This window comes from Scyliorhinus canicula, chromosome 5, assembly GCF_902713615.1.
Source record: "Scyliorhinus canicula chromosome 5, sScyCan1.1, whole genome shotgun sequence".
Lineage (NCBI taxonomy): Eukaryota > Metazoa > Chordata > Chondrichthyes > Carcharhiniformes > Scyliorhinidae > Scyliorhinus > Scyliorhinus canicula.
In genome coordinates this window covers 121,188,908-121,210,564 of record NC_052150.1, presented here as the reverse complement: position 1 = coordinate 121,210,564, position 21,657 = coordinate 121,188,908, and the positions used below count along the sequence as shown (strand labels likewise).

At 41.3% G+C, this 21,657-nt stretch overlaps 1 protein-coding gene across 1 annotated transcript in view; it reads left to right on the top strand.

Moving 5' to 3' along the window:
- The window catches only part of zgc:85777 (uncharacterized protein LOC405871 homolog), an 87,000-nt gene extending 68,095 nt beyond the window's left edge, over positions 1–18,905 (top strand). Inside the window, exons 5-9 of the mRNA XM_038797563.1 lie at positions 4,157–4,324; positions 6,580–6,753; positions 8,467–8,628; positions 12,379–12,529; positions 17,748–18,905. Of these exons, the coding sequence (XP_038653491.1) occupies positions 4,157–4,324; positions 6,580–6,753; positions 8,467–8,628; positions 12,379–12,529; positions 17,748–17,841 (749 nt within the window). The 3' untranslated portion in view covers positions 17,842–18,905. The remainder of the gene's footprint in view (positions 1–4,156; positions 4,325–6,579; positions 6,754–8,466; positions 8,629–12,378; positions 12,530–17,747) is intronic.
- The last annotated feature ends 2,752 nt before the right edge of the window (positions 18,906–21,657 follow it).

The following is a 21,657-nucleotide window of genomic DNA, read 5'->3' as shown; positions in this document are numbered from 1 at the left end:
TTGAGGATTGGAGGTCCTACTGTCTATTTGCAAGGCCACCTGCAAGATGTTATTGCTCCAGGGTGGCCTTTTTTAAAGTGGATTAGTTTGGAACTAATATTTGTAATAGGTGGTGGTAGGTGCGTGAGAATTACACCCCCCCCCCCCCCTTCAAATTGAACCCCAGTCCTCGCAGCGCAATAAGCACTTGCTTGTCTGGGTACTTTGAGTTCCCAGAGCCAGTGATTGTTTTAGTTGTCAGTGACGGGCAGTTACTAATATGAAAACAGTTTGTTTTTTTCATTAATGATTACACTGGTTAAGTATAAATTGTCACAATGTCAGTTTTCAAGTCTGGTGCTCAACTAGGTTTTCGGCAGGACAGGTGGAAAATGGAAAAATTTAAGTTAAAATAAAAATGATCAAAAAGTGACTCAGAAAAAAGTAGGTACATTGGGTTTGAGCACCTAGTGGCCAGGAAGTATAGATAGCACTGGATTAAAGCAAATTACTGCGGATGCTGGAATCTGAAACCAAAAAGAAAATGCTGGAAAATCTCAGCAGGTCTGGCAGCTTCTGTAGGGAGAGAAAAGAGCTAACGTTTCGAGTCCAGATGACCCTTTGTCAAAGCTAAAGACAGAGAAAGTGGGAAATATTTATACTGTGGAGTGAGAATGAATGATGAGTCATAGCCACAGAAACCCAGGGAAACTGGGTGCTAATAGCCACACAAACCAAGGGGAAAGAATGCTAATGGCAGTCCCCAGAGAACAAAAGATGTGAAAGGCCAAACTGCAGAGCAACTAACATCAGAGGGTGAACTGTGACAGATGTAGAGGTGGGGACTCATCTTTCATTCACACTCCACAGTAGAAATACTTCCCACTTTCTCTGTCTTTAGCTTTGACAAAGGGTCATCTGGATTCAAAACGTTAGCTCTTTTCTCTCCTTACAGATGCTGCCAGACCTGCTGAGATTTTCCAGTGTAGATAGCAGCTCATATCACTTGCAAGATCAGTGTGTCACCCTTATAAAAATTGCAGCCAAAATTATAGGCTGAATGTTACATCTCTGAACAGTTTGTTCATCCAGGTACTATTCTGCTCTGGAGAATTCTGAACTTGTATTCATTCAGCAGCAATTTTTCTAATTTGAAATGTAAAAGTGATTCAAATATGGACTTTCCATATTTTTCAACAAAGTTAAAATGTGTACAGGATCTTCAATTACAACCAAAATGAATGGTGTGGCGTCAGGAAATCAGGAAGGTGGAGATTTGAAACTTAAGCTCCAAAATTTGTTAAATGAGCAGCGGAGGTTCAGAGCTTGGGGTGGGAAGACGAGGGTAGGGCCCCTGAGGCGCAACATTTCTTTGTGTGCCTCAAAGGAGTTCTTTTTCTGACCCCTGAAAGAAACCATGAAAAGTTTTTTAAAAATTAAAACTTAGCTGAACCTCTTTTGGATATGCTACGCTAGGTATCACAATCAGACAAAAGTGTGCGTCTTACATCGCCTGAGGTGAAAAATTGTGCCATAGGAGTCCAACTTTTACATATGAATGCGGCCACTCACTTGCCTATGGTTGATATCTTTTTTTAACTGCCAAAATCAATGTCTCTAAAATGGTGGTGAGCATGAATGCTTCAAGAATGCAGGAATAGCACCTGGGCCCTTCAAATTTTTCAAGACAAGTAAATAAGAAAATAGAAAATAGTAAAACATAAGGCAAATAGAAATGGGATTGAAGAAAGATTAAGGGTTAAAATAGGACAAATGGAATTGTTACTTTTTTTAAATTCTTTTGCAGGATGTGGGTGTTGCTGGCTAGGCCAGCATTTCTGCCCCATCCCTAATTGCTCTTGACAAGGTGATTAATTGAGAAAGTGTGGACGGCATGGTAGTACAGTGGTTAGCACTGTTGCTTCACAGCTCCAGGGTCACAGGTTTAATTCCCGGCTTTTGTCACTGTCTGTGTGCAGTTTGCACGTTCTCCCCGTGTCTGCGTGGGTTTCATCTGGGTGTTCTGGTTTCCACCCACATACCCTGAAAGACGTGCTTGGGTGAATTGAGCATCCTGAATTCTCCCTCTTGTGTACCCGAACAGGTGCCGGAGTGTGGCGACTAGGGGCTTTTCATAGTAACTGCATTACAGTGTTAATGTAAGCTTACTTGTAACAATGAAAGATTATTATTCGAAACATATTTTTATTTTATAAGAGCAATATAGCAATAAAGCTGCTCTTGATATCACAGATTTATTACTGCAACATTATTGCTCTGATCAGTTTCACAGTACATCAGGTGAAAATAAGCATCTGTTGGGCCATAAATCACTTATTCATAATCGGCAGATATTTCTACAAATTCTCTTGTCCGATTTAATGTACAGTTTTTTTTTATAAATTTAGAGTACCCAATTCTTTTTTCCAATTAAGGGGCAATTTAGAATGGCCAATCTACCTATCCTGCACATCTTTGGGCTGTGGGGGTGAAACCCACGCAGACACGGGGAGAATGTGCAAACTCCACACGGACAGTGACCCAGGGCCGGGATTCGAACCCGGGTCCTCAGCGCCGTAGGCAGCAATGCTAACCACTGTGCCACCGTGCTGCCCCATGTACAGTTTTTATTTTAATTGGATGATATCCCTTCACAATACAAAGTTGGACAAATAATTAACTGTTTTCTGCCAAATGCAGCATTTATTAGAGAGCCAGTAATGAGACCTGGCTGGAATATTTGTTCCTTTCGATCAGAAAGGGCCGTTCGACCCATCAAGTCTGCTTCATCATTCAATGAGCTCATGCCGGTCTGAAAATGTCCTCAACTTCACTTGCCTGTCTTATCCCAATAACCCTTGATTCCCTCACCAAATCAAAAAATCTGTCTATCCCAGCCTTGAACATACTTAACAGCTCAGCCCCTACAGTTCTGTGTGATAATGAATTCCACAGATTACCCTCTGAAAGAGGAAATTCCTCCTTATCCCGGTCTTAAATGGACGACCTCGTTCTCTGATTTATGCCCTCTGGTCCGAGGCTCTCCCACATCTTCTCAGCATCTACCCTGTAAAGCCCCCTGAGAATCCCATATGTCGGAATAAGGTTGCCCCTCATTCTTCTAAACTCCAGTGAGCACAGGCCCAACCTACTTAACCTCTCCTCATAAAAAATAATCCCCCATTCCCAAGATCAACATAGTGAAACTTCTCTAGACTGCCTCTAATGTCCAGTATTCCAGGTGTGGTTTAACTCATGCTTTGTACAGTTTTAGCAGGACTACCCTATTTTGGCATTTGTTCCCTTTGAAGTAAAGGCCAACATTCCAATTACCTGCTGAACCTGTATGCTACCTTTTTGTCATTTATGTATAAGGACCCCAAATCCCTCTGTGCTGCAGGTTTCTGCAATTTTTCTCCATTTCAATAATATTCTGCTCCTTTATTCTTCCTACCAAAGTGCATAACTTCATATTTTGCTACATTATATTCCATCTGCCAAGTTTTTGCCCATTCACCTAACCTGTCTGTATCCCTCTGTAGACTCTTAGTGTCATCCTCACCACTTGCCTTCCTACTTATTTTTGTCTCCTCCGCAAACTTGGTAATTGTGCATTCATTTCCCTTGTGCAAGAAATTAATATATATTGTAAATAATTGTGGCCCCAGCATGGATGTGGCACTAGTTACAGGTTGCCATCCTGAAAATGCCCCTTATTCCAACTCTCGTCTATCAGTTTGCCAATGCTCTAGCCATGCTAATAGACACATATTTGCAGGAAACGCATTCTTGTTGCATATTACAGTCAGGATAACGAAGCACACTTGCCTGACTCTTCAATGGACTCCTTCAGGCCAAGGATAGTGGCTGTTGGGAAGGGACCTAACATAGAGGATATATTGTGAGGTTTGGGTATAGACTCTAATTCCTCCTCCTCAGTTTTGTGATTGCCCTTTGGCCACTCTTCATTCAGGAAATCATTGCTGAACTCCTTGTTGAAATGGTTTGTGACTGCTGTCAGCTCTTCATCCTGCCCTTCCTCACCTAATACACTGGAGGTTATTGAGGCTCCATCGTCCAGAGTATCTCCAATTTTAATCTCTAAAATGTTTTGGATCACTATGCTTTGTGGATTGTGTTATCTTTTATATCTTGAGAAAATGGTCCATCTTTGCAGATATCGAGACCAACGCTGTCAAGAACGGAGATGACTACATAATAAATGGAGGGAAAATGTGGATAACTAATGGTTGTCAAGCTGACTGGATGTGTCTTTTAGCAAACACTGGTGATGGCCCAGTTCATAAAAGCAAATCTCTCATATGTCTGCCCATGAAATTACCAGGTAAGAATTAGAGTGAATCTAAAATATGGACTGACCTGAGAGGTTTGTGGAAGATCCTAGTGCCACATCTGCTAACAAATCAATAGATATCAGAGGAAATCTGTGAAACATTGACTCCCATACATTCAATGTGAATTCAGCTCCTCGACTCTGCTTAATTGCTGAATTCTGGTAGATTTATTAGAAAGTAAATGGAGTATGTGAAATTAGTTTAATTGAAGACCAATAATAGCCACTTAAAGTGCTTGTCATTCTTTTTTTTAAATTTAGAGTATCCAATTCATTTTTTCCAATTAAGGGGCAGTTTAGTGTGGCCAATCCACCTACCCTGCACATCTTTTGAGCTGTGGGGGCAAAACCCTCGCAGACACGGGGAGAATGTGCAAACTCCACACAGACAGTGACCCAGAGCCGGATCGAACCTGGGACCTCGGCGCCGTGAGTCAGCAGGGCTAATCCACTGCGCCACCGTGCTGCCCAGTGCTTGTCATTCTTATGGGTTGCACTCACTAAAAGATTTCAGTGTAATAAAATGTGCCCTGCTACATGATATCAGGCAGCTGCTATTTTATAGCAAAGATAAACTACACTGAGATTGCACAATGTGGCGATAAATCATTCAAAACAAGTCTTTAAAATATTTTTCACCCATTTTTTTCTTCAGCAACTGAAATTTCTCATGTTTAAAATAAATAAGTCCAAAAGTTGCACATTTAGTAGTGTTATTAAATGTATTCCTGGGCTTGATATTTTTGCCCAAAGTTATAATCTTCTGATCTAAATTTGAATGCTACAGTTTAAGCATGGACAATTTCCTAGGATGCATCAGCATTACCCAGTCAGCTGTACTGACGGAACATTGTTTCTCTCCTTTCTAGCTTTCAATGTTTGCAGCTTTTGTGTTTTCGATAAACTTTAGAATGTGTGTATGATGAGGGGAGAGAGACTGAGGGCAGGGAATGGGCAAGTGAAGGGTAGGAAAAGGCTTGTTAATATTCATTCAATTTTTAAAATCTGTTCTACTTTGAAGCTAACTGTTCATCCACTGTTTTGTTGAGTTAGGAAATATGGTTGTGAATTCCTGATAGCAGTGAGACAGAGAAAGATAAGCAACTGCTTTCCTCATTTTAATCTGAATTTTTAAAAAAATAAGTAAATTTAGCATTTGAAGGAACTGTAACGGGAATGATGGGAATGAGAGGAAAATAGGGCAATAGTGAGGGCTATTCGTACTGGCAAACGTGAGTGAGGTAGGGGTAGATTTGTGAAACTTTAGGGTGAGATGAAAGACTAGAGTAAGAATGAGGGGTGGATAGAAAACTTAATTAATGGTTCGCTGAAAAGGGATTGGAATTTACATAGAATTTACAGTGCAGAAGGAAGCCATTCAGCCCATCGAGTCTGCACCGGCTCTTGGAAAGAGCACCCTACCCAAGGTCAACATCTCCGCCCTATCCCCATAACCCAGTAACCCCACCCAACACTAAGGGCAATTTTGGACACTAAGGGCAATTTATCATGGCCAATCCACCTAACCTGCACATCTTTGGACTGTGGGAGGAAATCGGAGCACCCGGAGGAAACCCACGCACACACAGGGAGGATGTGCAGACTCCACACAGACAGTGACCCAAGCCGGAATCGAACCAGGGACCCTGGAGCTGTGAAGCGATTGTGCTATCCACGATGCTACCGTGCTGCCCGAATAGTGATGAGGATGTGGTTGTGGTAAAAAGGGCAGTAGATAATGGAAAGCAAACGAGATGCGGAGGAGATAATATGAAAAATCGGAAGAGGTCTAATGATTAAGAGAGATTTAAGGGAAACTTGGCTGGAAGGGCCACGCTTTCCACATAACCCCACCTCCGATGCAGCCTGCATCCATTTGTGGCTCCTTATCTGGTCACATCATTCAATACCACTCCCTACCTGTGAGTGGTCAGAGGATTGAGGGAGTTTTTGTTGTTGAGAAAGGTGCCTGGGTTGAGCCTTCTATCATTCAAAAGACAGTGACATCAGCAATGAAGCACTTCTTCAACACTGCACTGAAATGTCAGCCGAGGTCCTGTCCCCATGTTTATAGAGGGACTTAAAAGTCATAACCTTGTTATTGACTGATGGTAGACTAGTCCTTAGTACTTTATTTCTATTGTTTGTCTTTATTGTTTGTATTTATTGAAGGAAACATTTCTGTTGAGAATAGGAAATTTAATTCAGTATTGTTAATTAGTTAACCATATGAATTACATTTTTAGGAATCCAAGTCGCTAAAAAGATCGATAAGTTGGGCATGAGGTCATCAGATACGGCACAGATATTTTTTGAAGACGTAAGGGTTCCAAGAAAATATCTCATTGGGGAAGAAGGGATGGGCTTCACCTATCAGATGTTGCAATTCCAGGAGGAGCGCCTGTGGGCAGTTGCAGCAAGTAAGTAATTTCTACTGTAGGTGAGCCATATGTTACGCAAAAAACAAAACATTGCTTAGTCTCCTAGGAATGGACAAAAAAATCCAGGGGCTGGAATAAATGTAGGCCATCGTTGTTGGAAGCATGGCAGCCAGGCCCACTTAATCAAGTAAGTAACCACACACCAGTTTCTCGACGGCAGGAAAACCTTCCAAAATTAAGTTGGAGGCAAGAACAGGCGTATGAAAGAAACTTGCCCACTCGCAGCAAGTTGTCAGTTAGGCTAATTATTGAGCCAATTGACACCAAATATCCCTGAGCCCACCAGAATTTAGTGGTGGATCAGGGATTACTCCAGAGGTGTAGGACGTGTAGAGAAGCTATTGAAGGAGATGCTCTGGTTATGATTAAATAGCTAAATGTGAAACTAATTTGAGGACAGCCCTACTGAGTGGGACAAAAGGGAGTGGATGATAGAATGGTGGACCAAAGTCTGCAGAAAGATTGTGGATAGATGATGTGTCCAAGTAAACAAATATTACTTGAATAGCGTTATAAAAACATTATCCTCTTAAAAACTCATAAGTAGTCAAAATAAACAAGCTCACATTTCTCCTTGACAGTTTGTGAAAAGATGTTACTGAGCAGGATCTATTGAAGCCATTGAACACAGCCAGAAGCTCAGCTATCTATCAGTTCTGACGCAGCCAAACAGATGGCTGAATTTTGTCACTTTACTAAAAGCTCAGCCATCTATCAAAGCTAGGTTGGCATTGCTGCCTCACAGCGCCAGGGACCCAGGTTCAATTCCAGCCTTGGGTGACTGAGTGGCGTTTGCACTTTCTTCCCATGTCTACATGGGTTTCTTCCGGGTGCTCCAACTTCCTCCCACAGTCTTAACGATGTGCAGCTTAGATTGATTTGGCCATGCAAATTGTCCCTTTGTGTCCAAAAGGTTGGGTGGAGTTACTGGATTGCGGGGATAGGATGTGGGCGTGGGCCTAGGTAGAGTACTCTTTACAAGAATGGTGCAGACTCAATGGGCCTGATGGCCTCTTTCTGCACTGTAGGGATTCTGTGAAAGCTTTCAAAAATCCAAACAGTTGAACTTCAATGAGAAAATTAAAATATGAAGGAACCTTTACACAACCAGGTCTGTATTTCAATACTACAATGTGGAATAGCATTTTTTACCAATGCATTTAAATATTTTTCCACTTTCACAGTGCTATTCTTTCCCTTTATAATGACCATTTACCTTTTCAAACAAAGCGCTATGATCAATCACTTTCGTAAAAAATGCATAATTTGTGCTGCAACATTTCATTATAACAAGTAGCGTAGACAACATAATTTGTCCTTGGCTTGCAGCCATTTCCCACCTCTAAACCATGGTTCATGACATTGTGCTGGTATGATTCAGGTCACCTACCAAAGCCAAGCCTTCTTCATCAAAGTTGTGCAAGTTTGGAAATGCCCATTTGTGCTGTAGTGCAGGCAATATTGGAACAGCAGAACGCAGATCCCCTTATCTGCACAGTATCTACTGGCATTGAGAATGGAGTGGACGGGAATCCTGCGTTCTGGTCCCCCCTCCCATTTTTAAACTATGCCTGATGCACTTTGGTCCCAAGTTGGAACAGATAAGTCTGGCCCAATGTGTTTCTGTTTCAATGTGTAATATCATTGTGCACAATTAACACTTGTGCAAAAATGTTATTTTTCTCTTTGCAGTGTTGGCTCCAATGCAAAACATCATACAGGAAACAATTGAATATGCACGGCAACGAAAAGTCTTTGGCCAATCAGTCTTACACAACCAGACAGTGCACTTCCGTCTTGCCGAACTCGAGACGGAGATTGAACTTGTTCGTTCTCTCCTTTATCGCTGTGTCGGTAAGAAGCTTTCATTAACTGATCATTTTCAAAATCAAACATTTTTATAATTTCAAGATAAGTAGGATTGCTTCATTGGAATCTGCTGGAATGTAGCCACATACACTACCCATTGGATGCAGGAGTGGAAATTCACAGGCAGGAGTTACCACTGGGTGCCTACAAGATTAATCCCAGGCAGTCAGGGTGAAGGTGATTGAGGGAGGGGAAGGAGCTCAGAATAATCATTGGGATATAAGCTACATATTTAATGAAGACCCTGCCAGCTTGTGGCCAGTGTCTTGTTAAGCTGATCAACTGAACCGATTACCTAATGGAAAGCAGCAGAATGATGGATAAATTGTTCCCTTTGTTTTATCTGCATTCCTAGCCCAGTTTCGTCCAATGCATGGGAGTGTTAAAAATGCGGGCTGTACCTGATACAGGTGGCGGTAACATAATTCACTATGCTAAATGTGATAGAATTTGAACAAGTTTCTTGTGCGTCCAAGAGGTGCTGTGGGCCATGAGTAGCAGCAGAATTGTACTCAACCGCGATCTGTAACATCATGGCCTGACATATCCATCACTCTATCATTACCACCAAGCCAGAGGATCAACCCTGGTTCAATGAAAAGTGCAGGAAGGCATGCCAGGACCAACATCAGACATGCCATAAAATGAGGTGTCAATCCGGTGAAGCTACAGCACAGAAGTACATGCATGTCAAACAGCATAAGCAGGAAGCAATAGACATAGCTAAGTGATTCCACTTAAGCTCTGAAGTCCTGCCATATCCAATTAAACATTAGACAATTAAACAACTCACCAGAGGAGGAGTCTCCACAAATATCCCCATCCTCAATGATGGAGGAGTCCAACACATCTGTGCAAAAGACAAGGCTGAAGCATTCGCAATGATCTTCAGCCAGCCAGAAGTGCTGAGTGGATGATCCATCTCGGTCACCAGCATCACAGATGTCAATCTTCAACCAATTTGACTCACTCCACATGATATCAAGAAATGGCTGATGGCACTGGATACATAGAAACATACATAGAAAATAGAAGCAAGAAGGGGTCATTCGGCCCTTTGAGACTGCTCCACCATTCATTATGATCATAGCTGATCACCAAGTTCAATATACCTCCCGATCCTGCCTTCCCCTATATCCCTTCATCCCAAGAGCTATATCTAATTCCTTCATGAAATTACACACTATTTTCACCTCAATTACTTTTGTGACAGTGAATTCCAGATTCACCACTCTCTGGGTGAAGACATTTTTCTTCACCTCAGTCCCAATAGGTTTACCTGTTATCCTCAAACTATGACCCTTACTTCTGGACTCCCCACCATCAGGAACATTCTTTTTGAATCTACCTGGTCTAATCCTGTTAGATAATCCCCTCTCACTCTTCTGAATTCCAATGAATATAATCCTAACCGATTTGGTCTCTCCTCGTACGACAGACCCACCATCCCAGCAATCAGCCTGATAAACTTTCACTGCACTTGCTCCATAGCAAGAATATCCTTCGTCGGATAAGGACACCAAAACTGCACACAACTGCAAAGGCTATGGGTCCTGACAATATTCCAGCAATAGTACTGAAGACGCGTGCTCCAGAATATGCTGCACCCCCAGCCAAGCTGTTCCAGTACAGCTATAACATTGGCATCTACCCAGTAATGTGAAAAATTGCCCAGGTATATCCTGTACACAAAAACAGGACAGATCCAACCCAGCCAAATACCGCCCTATCAGTATATCCTTGATCAGCAAAGTGATTGAACTTGCCATCAACAGTGCTATCAAGTGGCACCTACTCACCAATAACCTGCTCACAGATTCCGCTAGTGCCACTCGCCTACTGACCTCATTACAGACTTGGTTCAATCATGGACAAAAGAGCTGAATGACAGGTGAAGCGAGAATGAATGCCCTTGAAATTAAAGCAGCATTTGACTGTGTATGGTATCAAGTAGCCCTCGCAAAGTGAAGTGAAACAGTGTAATGCAGTTCGTTCTTGTTTAAAAAAAAACAAGAGTGGCATGACAGGAAAATGAGCAGAGACAGGGCAAGAATAATAAAGAGCAAGGCTGAGATGGAGCCGGGAGATAAAGTGGAGCCCGGAGCATAAAGTGTGAGAAAGAGTGAGACTGAGAGCAGAGCCGGGAGGATAAAAGAGCTTGAGAAAGAGTGAGAGTGGAGTGCTACCCAGGATTCAAAAGTGACTTGGGGCAAGTGGAACCAGCTGATTGGGTGAGTACAGTCGGGTAAGTAATATTTTTAGCACTTGTAGTTTGTACACACCCCTGTCTGCATCAATGGCCCCAAGGTGGAGATGGTTAACAGCTTCAAATTCCTAGGTGTGCATATCACCAACAATCTGTCCTGGTCTACCCACTGTGATGCTACGACCAAGGAAGCACAACAGCGCCTATACTTCCTCAGGTAAATAGTGAAATTTGGCATGTCCACATTGACTCTGCCAGGTTTTAACAAATTGACCAGAAAGCATCCTATCTGGCTGCGTCGCAGTCTGGTATGTCTGCCCAATACCATAAGAAACTACAGATTTCACAGTTACTTCATTGCAGTGTTAATGTAAGCCTACCTGTGACAATAACCGTGAACACAGCCCAGTCCATCGCGTGAACCCACCTCCCATCCATTGACTCTGTCTATACCTCCCATTGCCTTGGGAAAGCAGGTCACATAATCAAAGACCCCTCACACCCGAGGTATTCTGTCTTCAAACCTCTTCCATCAGGCAAGAGATCCAAAAGTCTGAGAACACGCACTAACAGATTCAAAAACAGCTTCTTCCCCACAGTTGCCAGACTCCTGAATAACCCTCTAATGTACTGAAATGATCCCTCCATGCATCTTCTTTACTGAGTAGTACTGCACTCCCGATGTTTCACCCGATGGTTGTGTCTTATGTATTTACATTGCGTATCTATTGCATATCCTGTTTTTTTTCATGTATGGAACATTCTGTCTGGATTGTACACAGAACAATACTTTTCACTGTACCTTTGTACACGTGACAATAAACCTAAATCCAATCCAATTATAACATGAGAAAAAAAAATTCTAATATAGTGAGTTACAATAAATCTCAAAATTGATGCCAGTCACAGCTACATGGCATGACATCACTATTGTTCAAATCAATTAATTTGATCTGGGGGACCTGTCACTATCAGTCTCTATGGAATCTGCACAGAGTGACCACAAAGAAACAGTAGGTAGGATACGAAACTGGGTTTAATGAGATACGCAATTTCTCTATTCCACTCCCCGAAGGGTTCTACCGTCCTGGCCTTCATTTAGACCGCGGTCTTTATACTAAGCAGACTCCCCTTGTTAAGAGGCCGCCCCATTCCATTATCTGGGAAGTTCGTACTTGGCTGAGGTCACTGGAAACCTGATGGGCCATACCCTGTGACCTCCATGAGAGTTGTAACCATCTCAAACTCTGCTGGCAAACAGTGGCAATGTTATGATATTAATTTGTTGCAAAGAATAACACACATTGAGGTTTGTCCAAGGCAGTAGTATTTCAGGGGGTTGAGATATTATTGTACTAAGCATTACCTTGCAGTTTATGTTGTCATGGTAAACCCTTCAACTACCAGCCCCCACTGCACTACCTGCAAATATGATACTACCTTCAAACACAAACTTTGTGTCAGGCTATGTTCATAGAAGATTTACTTTTAAGTTTCGTTATAGTTTAAATTTATATCTTCTTATTCAGCTCAATATATTCAAGGAAATGATGCAACAAAATTAGCCTCAATGGCAAAATTGAAGGCAGGCCGCCTGGTTCGTAAGGTAGCTGACAGCTGTCTCCAGTTCTGGGGAGGAATGGGTTTTACTAACGAAGTGCTGGTGAGCAGACTGTACAGGTGAGTAAGATTAAAGGATACATACATGAACTGAGTTTAACTGCAAATATGTTTTCTTCACGTTTTAAATGCAACACATTAGCTATATAATTCAATCTGGAATCCATTAAAATAGATATTCAGCAATTGACATGTTGTGAAGTTACATCCAGTTAAATAAGGGGCAGGATTCTCCGTTCCACTAGCCCTGTTTTCAGGAGTGGCGCGCCCCCACCGGCAGTGGGTTTCTCCATTCCTGCAGCTGGCCAATGGGGTTTCCCATCCCACACCATCAAGAAACTAGCGGGCATGGATGTGCTGCCGGCGACATGGAGGATCCTGCCCATGGAGAATCCCGCAGTAGGTTTCTAATCATATGGTATGTTTATCGGGAAAATTTTGCTGCGCTGTGTAGGTGCAGGAAATAATCACTGTGATCAGATGACCTAGTGCGCAAACCTAGAAAATCTTTATCTCGAAATACAATCTAATCCTTTCTCAAATTTATGCATTTGAGGTAATTGTGGATCTAATAAAATTTTGGTATCTCATTGACTCAGTCTCACAAACCTAGAAGGTTCCACATTTGATCATGGTTTTGTGTTGATTTAGCAGATCTCAGAGGGCATGAAAAGAACTTTAGCTGCCTTCAGCATCCCTGGGGTTAAGGAAGGGAAATTTGGTCAGAATTGATCGCTAACCAGTATCGTTTGCTTTAAGCCCTTGGATAACAAATTTGGTTTTGTAAGCCACTGGACTTCAAACCTTTTCTTAGACTTATTAATAAGAATTACTTACGGGAATAGCCAATTGATAAATAACTATTTGAATGAGGTCATGATAAAATTTCAAATTCAGTTTGAGGGCGATAAACTAGATACCCATACTCATGTTCTGGAGTTACAAAAGGTAATTATATTAGCATGAGGATAGATTTGGCCCCAGTGGATTGATCAGGAAGATTAAAAGGTAGGACAGTTGATGAGCAGTGGCCATTGTTTAAGGCGATATTCAATTTATCCCAACTAGAACTGGAGGCAGGAAGGGAGGAGGCTAATGTAGCACCGCTGTTTAAGAAGGGAGGGAGGCAGAAGACAGGAAATTATAGGCCGGTTAGCCTGATTTCGGACTTGGTAAGATTTTGGAGTCCGTTATTAAAGATGAGATCTCAAAGTACTTGGAAGTGTATGATAAAATAGGACTGAGTCAGTACAACTTTGTCAAAGGGAGGTCATGTCTGACAAAGAGTTCTTTGAGGAGAAGGAAGTTAGACAAAGGCGAACCAGCTGATGTGATTTATTTAGATTTCCAGAAGGCCTTTGACAAGATGCGGCATAGGAGATTGTTAAATAAGTTAAGAGCCCATGGTGTTAAGAGCCCATGGTGTTGAGGGTAAGATGCTGGCATGGATAGACGATTAGCTGACTGGCAGAAGGCAGAGAATGAAGATACAGGGGTATTTTTCAACATGGCAGCCAGTGACTAGTGGTGTGCTTTTCACAATATGCATTAATGATCTGGAAGAGGAACTGAAGGCACTGTTGCTAAGTTTGCAGATGATACAAAGATCTGTAGAGGTACAGGTAGTATTGAGGAAGCAAGGGGGCTGCAGAAGGATTTGGACAGGTTAGGAGAGTGGGCAATGAAGTGGAAAATTAAATACAATGTGGAAAAGTATGAGGTTATGCACTTTGGAAGGAGGAATTTAGGCATAGACTGTTTTCTAAATGAGAAATGCTTAGGACATCAGAAGCACAAAGGGACTTGGGAGTCTTATTCATGATTCTCTTAAGGTTAACGTGCAGGTTCAGTCGGCAGTTAAGAAGGCAAATGCAATGTTAGCATTCATGTCGATAGGGCTAGAGTACAAGACCAGGAATGTACTTCTGAGGCTCTATAAGGGTCTGGTCAGACCCCACTTGGAGTATCGTGAATAGTTTTGGCCTAATTCTGCTCCTCTGTCCTATGGTCTTATATTCCAGAGAGGAAGAAGGAATGTAACAGGGGAGCAAGGAAGTTAAGATTAAAATAAAGACAAAAACAGAGGCATACCAGATTGCACAGGCCAGTGGTAGACTGTTGGGAAACTTTGAAGATCAACAACGGGTTACTAAAAAAGTAATAAAAAGAGCAAAGGTAAATTCTGAAAGAAATCTAACACAAAATATAAAAAAGGATAGCAAAAGCTTCTACAAGTATATAAAAGGGAAGAGAGTAGCTAAAGTGAATGTTGGTCCCTTGGCAGATGAGACTAGAGAGTTAGTAGTGGGGAACACAGAAATGGCGGAGATGTTAAATCAATGCTTTGCCTCCGTTTTCGCGGTGGAGGACACAAGTACCATGCCAATAGCCACAGCTAATTCAGAGGTAATAGAAAGGGAGGAACCTGGAAAAATCATCATCAATTGTGGGCAGCACGGTAGCATGGTGGTTAGCATAAATGCTTCACAGCTCCAGGGTCCCAGGTTCGATTCCCGGCTGGGTCACTGTCTGTGTGGAGTCTGCACGTCCTCCCCCTGTGTGCGTGGGTTTCCTCCGGGTGCTCCGGTTTCCTCCCACAGTCCAAAGATGTGCGGGTTAGGTGGATTGGCCATGCTAAATTGCCCGTAGTGTCCTAAAATGTAAGGTTAAGGGGGGGGGGGGGTTGTTGGGTTACGGATATAGGGTGGATATGTGGGTTTGAGTAGGGTGATCATGGCTCGGCACAACATCGAGGGCCGAAGGGCCTGTTCTGTGCTGTACTGTTCTATGTTCTATGTAATACCAAACTATGTGAATTGAAGATGGAAAATTCCCAGCACTTATCAGCAAAGGTTGTTGATCCATTGGTTTTAATATTCCAAAATTCCCTTGTACAGGAAAGGTTCCAATGGATTGGCAAGATGTAACTAGTGGGGGTGCCACAGGGTTCAGTCCTCGGGCCCCAACTACTTACAATATATATTAATGACTTGAATGTAGGATTAGAAGCTGCTATAGCCAAATATGCAGATGACACTAAAATTGGTGGGACAGTAAGTTGCAGTGGAAGTAAGAAATTTAAAGATGGGTATAGCTAGGATAAGTGAGTGGACCAAAATTTGGCAAATTGAATTTAAAGTAGATAAATGTGAGGCTATCCATTTTGGTTGGAAAAATGAAAAGGCAACATATTCTCTCAATGGAGAGAAACTTCAGAATGCTTTGGTGCAGAGGGTGTCCTTTTGCATGAATCTCAGAAAACTGATATTCAGGTAATAAGGAAGGGAAATTTAATCTTGGCCTTCATAGCTAAAGGGATAGAGCATAAAAGTAAGGTAGTATTGCTGCAACTGTGTAAGGCATTGGTGAGACGGAGGAGGGATGTGGTTGCATTGAGGTATATAAGATGATAAATGGTATTGACAAAATAGATGGAGAGCGAATGCTTCTCTTGTGGGACAATCTAGCACGTGAGGCCATAGTTTTAGATAAGGGGCAGCAGATTTAAAACAGAAATGAGAAATTACTTCTCACAAAGGACCGTGAATCTGTGGAATTTCTTACCGTAGAGTGCGGTGGATGCCAGGACATTGAGTAAATTTGAGAAGAGAGACAGATTTTTAATTAGTAATGGGTTAAAGGGTTATGGAGAATGAGCAGGAAAGTGGAGTTGGGCCCGAGGGGAGATCATGGAATGGTCGAACAGGCTCGAGTTGCCGACTCCTGCTCCTTGTTCTTATGAATGAAGTACCAGAGAATGGCCAGCACCCTTTGTCATGTCACACAAACCTATGAAATTCTAAACACCTTGCGAAAGAGAAGATGGGAGGGGGGGTTTGCAATTTTTTAAAAAACATACTGGTGCTTTTTCAGTAATAATCAAATAGCATGTGATTTTAAAAATACGTATATTCAAAAGAGGTTAACATAAATCATTTAGTAAAACAGAAGATGTTGAAAATTACCAGAAATCATTTTTAAAAATTGAGTATTAGCGATTTTTCCTTCAGGGTTTCGATTGAGTTTGATACCATCCTTGTCCTTAAATGCTGGTCTTTTCTTGGTAACTTAGAAGCAAATTTCCTTTTTTAAAAAGATATCATTAAAATGTATTTTAAAGAACATACACTGAGCACAGAATACCTGTTAATTAATTTTACTCAAAAGTCTGGAATTATTTTGTCTGATTACTTTTTCAGAACAAAATGTGCTGGGAAGTATTTTGGAAGAGGGTTAAGTGGTTTCTTGATTGTGGCATTATTAGGTTCCAAGAAATGTCCATCTGACCTGGAGTTGCCATGGAGGTGACCAGCTAAGAAGCATAGGGTAAATAGAAAGCTGTTTGCAGCAGAGATGTTTTCGGTCGGTTTTTCCTGTAAGGCAATTCAGAATATTAAGAATTGGTGCAAAGAGAGAATAGGCCAGGTTTTCTCTGAATGGAACAGCTTCATGTTTGGCTGTATTAGAACAGATCCTGGTGTCGAAGGAGGCCCCTCAGGTTAGAGCAGGGACAGTGCTGGAAAGCGCAGAACACTGAAGACAGGGAGAGTGAGGGATTATGGATTGGATAATACCCATTGCTGTTGAAGTGGTACCAGAGCCCTCCAGACTGTATAAAGGTTTCAGAGAAGGGAGTCTCGGGATTACACGTCATCAGCTCTGATAACCTTCATGAGAGAGGGTTCGTAGATGTGTGCATTGTGTTGGTGTCTGTGCCCAGGAACTTTGGATGAAATGCAGTTGCTGGTGAATGAGACTCGATGTTTAAAACAGATGGAAGCGAAGTGAAAGATCTTCAAAGTGAAGGAGGAGTTTGAAAGACTGTGACTGCATGTTGCCCATATTTGTGTGGGAAGTAATATGAGTGCTTGTAACCAGATGAGGCATATTTTTATTTCATTGACTATTTAAATTGAAGTTGACCATTTTATTTGAAATATTCTTCACCTATTAAATGTTTGAATTATGTTGATTCTAGTTGGTTTGTTATAGTAAAATCATTACCAGGGTCTGTCAGTGCAGACTCGATGGGCCAAATGGCCTCCTTCTGCACTGTAAATTCTATGATTCTAAAAAATCTTATCCAACGGTTTTCTTTCCATTGGTATCGTGAGGATTCTTTCCTTTTTAAAAACAATATCGGTCTGTGCAGGGATCATAATACTCTTGAAACATTGGGCATTGCAGCATGCAATTTGCCAAATACAATTAAACGTAAGGATTATATCTCTCTATATGAGGTCAATGAATGATTCTCTTTTCTTATTTTATCCTTGAGGGATATGAGGTTGATGTCAATAGGAGCAGGTGCGGATGAAGTCATGCTCTCCATCATATGCAAGTACATGGGGACTCTTCCTGGAAATAAATGACTGATTCGAGCAACATAAAATTCATCACCAGGGTCAAGAATATTTGCATTAATTGCTTTTGGTGCTTTCATGACATATTTGGAAAATGATAACATACAGAAACATATCTACCTTTGTGGATATCTACTGCCTTTCTATGTTTTAATTATTTTGTCTTGGAGAAATCTTTATTGTCAGATGACCTAAAATAATCTGCCATTCGTTTAAAAGCATGGAAGTATTTTGGAAGCTTAATGATGAATGATTATTTTAATTTTTATTTCCGTACTGGTTGAATATCTGAGCAAACAAAAGTACTCTTACCCAGCTCCCAATATTTATAATTCTGTCTCTATGTGCAATTAAAGCTACGTAATCAAATTTTCCCAATTAGAAAATATATGCGATTTTGTACTCTGACTTGCCGCATTTCATGCCTCCTTCTGTGATGTGGCTGAACAAGAATGATAGTTTAGTATTATCAGCTTTAGTATTAGGAAGCTTGAAATAGCACAAGTTTCAAGCTGTGTTAAAAAAAAATCTAACAGAAAATACTCACCTCAAACTTTTATACCATTCAAATCAGTTTTCTTGCACACCAGATTTTTCAGAAACCTACTGTTCAGACATTAAAATCATGAATCTTTGACTCAAATGTTATTGCTAAAGTAAGAATATGGCTAAAGTTAAACCCATTAAATCATTGATAAAATGTTTTTTGAGTACAGTGCAAGCAAATGTTTTGGAGGGTCAGCACTTTAGGTTACTTGCTAAAATTTACTATTAATAGTTTAAATTCTTACTTTAATGCCTTAAAACCAGTTTGGTTAGCCTGGTGATTATTACACATGATTTTATGTAATATCACACGTTTGTCACATTACACATCATTTTGCTATGTATAAATGTTTGATCACTCATGATATGTTCACAATCAAAAATTGTGCAAGTGAAATTGCAGCAATGAATGGAATCGCCATCATTCAACCAATAAAAAGATAAATATATGCACAATACAATAAAATCTTGTTTACTTCCCTGGTGTAGATAGCAATAAATAAATCGTAATCCTTGATATTATTCAATAATGTTTGCTTCTTTCTTTATTTACAAGCAACAAATCCACATAAAGGAAGACATTAATTTAAAATAGTCATGTGTGCAATCTCACCTTTGTGGCAAGTAAAGAATTGGTATGAATAAGAAGATTACTTTTGGTTTTGAACTCGGTAGTTAAAAAAATGATTCTTTCGAAAACTAAAATCCATATGCAATTTCAGGTTGATTGAACAAAACTGTATAATTTATTTTGCATTCTACTGGATTTGATATTGAACTCGCTAGTTTAACTTGCTTCTAGTTCACTATTCAGCCTCTGTGCTGTACATAAGTGATTTGTTAACCTGATTGGTGAAGGAGACACAAAGTTGTTTGCCCTGGTCACACTCGTCTCCGTTTCTTTTGAGAGGGTGCTGCACCATTTGGAACAGGGAAAAAGTGCGTAGAAAATATATTGGAAAAATATACTGGGTGACATTCGTTCTCTTCTTACAGTAAATTCTGACCACTTGATTAAACACAGTTAAGCTCACGGCGCTAATGACCCGGGTTCGATCCCAGCTCCGGATCACTTACCGGGTGGAGTTTGCACATTCTCCTCATGTTTGCGTGGGTCTCACCCCTACAACTCAAAAGATGTGCAGGCTAGGTGGATTGGCCTTTAACTGGAAAAAAAATTGGGTACTGTAAATTTATGAACAAAAAATAAACGCAGTTAATGAAAATATATAACTCGATTCCCTCCGTTGTTTAAATAAAGTTTACTGAGGTTGAAACAAATTATAATCCAATTTTGTGTGTACAGCCAACAGTGTGTCCCTGAGCTGGAAGACTTGAGTCTCGCACTAAATCAGGCCGTCAGTCTAATTTGAATACTTAGGGCAGCTACCTCTGGAGACAGCTTGACCATTTTCAAAGGATTAGAGAAAAGGGAAACAAGTAATTTTCAGGTAAATTCTGAGAGAGAGCTGAAAGTGGAGCAGCAATAGCCCTCGGAAAGCTCAGGAGCCAGGAAGAGAATCCTGCACCTGGCTGCACATTAAACTAGAAAGAAGAATACTTTTTTTGGTGACTGGTGTATATTTTATAGCTTGGACCTATGTAAAGATGCCACTAGTTTGTATGTGTCTAATAGACCTTATTAAATGTCTTTAAAATGTCGACTCCATGATTCAACTCTGGCTTCCAGCTTTCTCTACAGTTTTTTTTTATTTTTTATTTTTCTCGAGCCCATAGCCAGGTTTAAACAATCAAATACAGTATGCATCAATAGTAGATAGACTCGCAGAGGTTTCCTCCCACAAGTCCCAAGAGATGTGCTTGTTTGGTGATTTGGACATTCTGAATTCTCCCTCTGTGTACCCAAACAGGCGCTGGAATGTGGCGGTTATTATTGGTGTTATTATTGGGAAACAAAGCAACAAATGAAATTTAATAAGAGCCTAGCTCCTGATGCTGAGTCAGGAAGTAGGCACCACTTTTGCTTCCTAGTCAGATGCTGTAACGCACGCAATCACAATCCAAATTTTAAGTGCCTACGATGGATACATTTCCCATGTGCAATCATGCGACGAGACCTGTGTCAACAGTCTGTGTCCTCTTCAGCTACTCAAGGTCAGCGTTGAAACAAGGTGATAGTAAAATAAAAATTGAACGGTTTTGAGGGCAGAGTGGTGGCATGGGAGTTGAGACACTGTTATGGTATGGACATGTTCAGAGATATCAACATATTTTTTCACTTCACTATTGTGTGTATTTGTCAGGGTGCCCTCCTTTGAAGAACATATTGCACTGTCATGCCTCGTGCTTGGCAGTGGTTTCTGACTGAAGGGGACTGAGGGACATCTCACTGTGAAGGCAAATACATGGTGCGGTGTTAGAGGTGATTTACTGGACGGTAAGGTATGTGGAATGGCAATGCAACATAGCTGCACGTGCAGCATCTGCTGACCTCGGCATAAATAACTTGCCAAGCAGTTTGGCTGAGCTCACAAGAAGTCAGTTCATGCAGTCATTGGCCTTAACAATCCGGGCAAGAAGCAAAGAAATGGCTCATGATGGTTTCATTGACTGAGTTTTAGTGCAAAGGTGGTATCTTCAGGGGAGTAATTTATTTTCATCCCCTGTGAGAACAGTTCACTCTTCTTGGTCTTCCAGCGGGACATGTGAAGTGCAGATGGAGGCTGGCAGAGATGAGCACACAATCAGAAAAGGCAGAGGTTTGCAGGTGGCAAAAGATAGGTAAGTGAATCACTTGGTCAAAACGATTGACGATAAGGTTGACAACCCTGGAATGTCTCTGATGGTCCTGCCATCTAGGTGAGATCTGTTGTCCTCCTATTCCTGCCCATAATCCTCAAAGGAAGAGGTTAGCAGCTTCAGAACGGCACAGTGATTGGAACTGCTGCCTCGCAGCGCAAGGTTCCTGGATTCAATTTCTGCCTTTGGTGACTGTGTGGAATTTGCATGTTCTCCCCATGTCTGCATGGGTTTTCTCCCACAATCCAAAGATGTGCAGGTTAGATGGGGTTGCGGGGCTACAGCGAGGAAGTGGGCCTAGGTAGGGTGCTCCCACTGAGGGTTGGTGCACCAGGGACATGTAGGCCAAATGGGCTCCTTCACTGTAGGGATTCAATGATTCCTTTGTCTTTGATTGACAATTATTCTCCCCTTTGCAATGCCACTGTGCAAGCTTTTAGTTACCATCCTATTATATAAATTCGAGGCTTTGTGATTTGTTATGAGCAGGTGAGGAGGAGTAAATTGGCTCCCTCTATT